The 1,556-nt window shown below is 40.9% G+C and overlaps 1 protein-coding gene across 1 annotated transcript in view; it reads right to left on the bottom strand.

Annotated features, from left to right (window-relative positions):
* Positions 1 to 1,289: 1,289 nt before the first annotated feature.
* Positions 1,290 to 1,556, bottom strand: part of LOC114073358 — a 7,968-nt gene continuing 7,701 nt past the window's right edge. Inside the window, exon 14 of the mRNA XM_027911127.1 lies at positions 1,290 to 1,312. Coding sequence (XP_027766928.1) covers positions 1,290 to 1,312 — 23 coding nt within the window. The remainder of the gene's footprint in view (positions 1,313 to 1,556) is intronic.

Genomic DNA, 1,556 nt, shown 5'->3' with positions numbered 1-1,556 from the left:
TTGGACCTCGGAGTGCTTCCAAGTCTCTCTGCCAGATCCTCTGCCCCACTGACCAAACTGCACCAAGTTCAGCATTTGCCTCTTCTGCAAAAAACCCTTCCAAGTGTTCATCCAGAAGAATGTCTTCTCTACAGTGGCCACAGCTGGAAATCCAGGACTTACAGATCTGATGGCAGGAGGGATTCTTTTCCAGAGATACTCTGTGTTATTCCTAAAAAACATGAAGTTCAAAACACTTGCCAGTCACCAAATGCTCGCTGCAAGGAGACACCAAAAGGTCTGTTCACATCTGTCAGGAACAGTCTCAGTGCTTTGAAACAGTCCTTCTAGGCAGGAATATTTTACACTGCAGTGGAAAAGCAAAGCCACTCTTGAAGAAGTTGTTAATAACATTGAATATTTGTCCTTGGTTTACCTGAGAGGCCTGCCTGGGATTAATGCTCTAAAATTTTTGCTTGCCTGAAAAAAAACTTGCCTGAGCATAATGTTGTTCATACTTTTGCTTGCTTGAGAAACTTGCCTGAGAATCCTATAACCTTTAAGATAAGACACCTAGTTTGTAGACGGAAAGGATGTATGGTTTTGTATTGCTTTAAAAGGAGAAACTAAGCAGAAATTTGCCATCCAAGAACAAAGAAGAACCAGTTTCAAGGTTTGGAAATGGGACAAATGAACAGGGGCTGCTAAACATTGTTTGTTAAATTATCTACATTATGAGTAAGGTTTTTTTTTTAATTTTTCTACTAACACTTAAATAGAAATAATTAATAAAGAATTAATGTAGAATTTTTTAATGCTACAGTTATGTATGTGGCAAACAATGAGTATAACCTTACATTTTTGCTCAACTTGCTGACAATTTTATAACTTTTAGAGGAAGGGGACTGGGAAAGGAACATAAATTTTGCAAACAGACAGAAAATACCTTCAAACTGACAAGCAGTCGATCAGCATTCAAGGCTGCAAAGCAAAAGGACAGAGCACACTAAAGGATTAATTTATGGACTAAAACCCAAAAGCTGAAGTGTTTCAGAGGCTGCAATTGTCACAAAAGGATGCTGGATGGCAGCAAAGCCTGTGAAATAATTACAGCAGACTTGCAGAGTGTGAGCATGAGCCAGGTAGGGTTTAACAAGTGTAGTGACTTTAGAACATAAAAGGGATTTGCATTTGTAATATTGTCGGAGCACTTATTATAGACGCATTTACCCCCAGTGCACCCTAGCACTGTTATTAAAGGATGGCTGCCTAGCACTGATAAAATGTCGGTGTTGGGTTCAGTCTTTGTTTCACTCTCCAGCAGACAAGGGGGCTGAGGTAACACAGCAAACAGCTCATTAACAGCCTCATTTAACACCAGCCTGGGCGGGGTTTTCATTTCCACAGCATTTCTCAGAAGTGAAGGTTTGCACTTCCATTTTTCTTTGACTAACCAGGAGCACAAAAACGCTTTCCTTGTGTACGCACAGCCCACCTTGCAAACCACAGGCTCAGAGTGGTTTGGGCACGTTTTTCCCAGCCCAGATTGCTCACACACCTTCTGGGGCATTCTGAAA

This window comes from Empidonax traillii, unplaced genomic scaffold (assembly GCF_003031625.1).
Source record: "Empidonax traillii isolate 1590-97213 ecotype Southwest subspecies unplaced genomic scaffold, ASM303162v1 scaffold6178:size11738, whole genome shotgun sequence".
Taxonomy (NCBI): Eukaryota; Metazoa; Chordata; class Aves; order Passeriformes; family Tyrannidae; genus Empidonax; species Empidonax traillii.
Note: the sequence above shows the minus strand (reverse complement) of the source record. Positions and strands in the feature narration are given on the sequence as shown.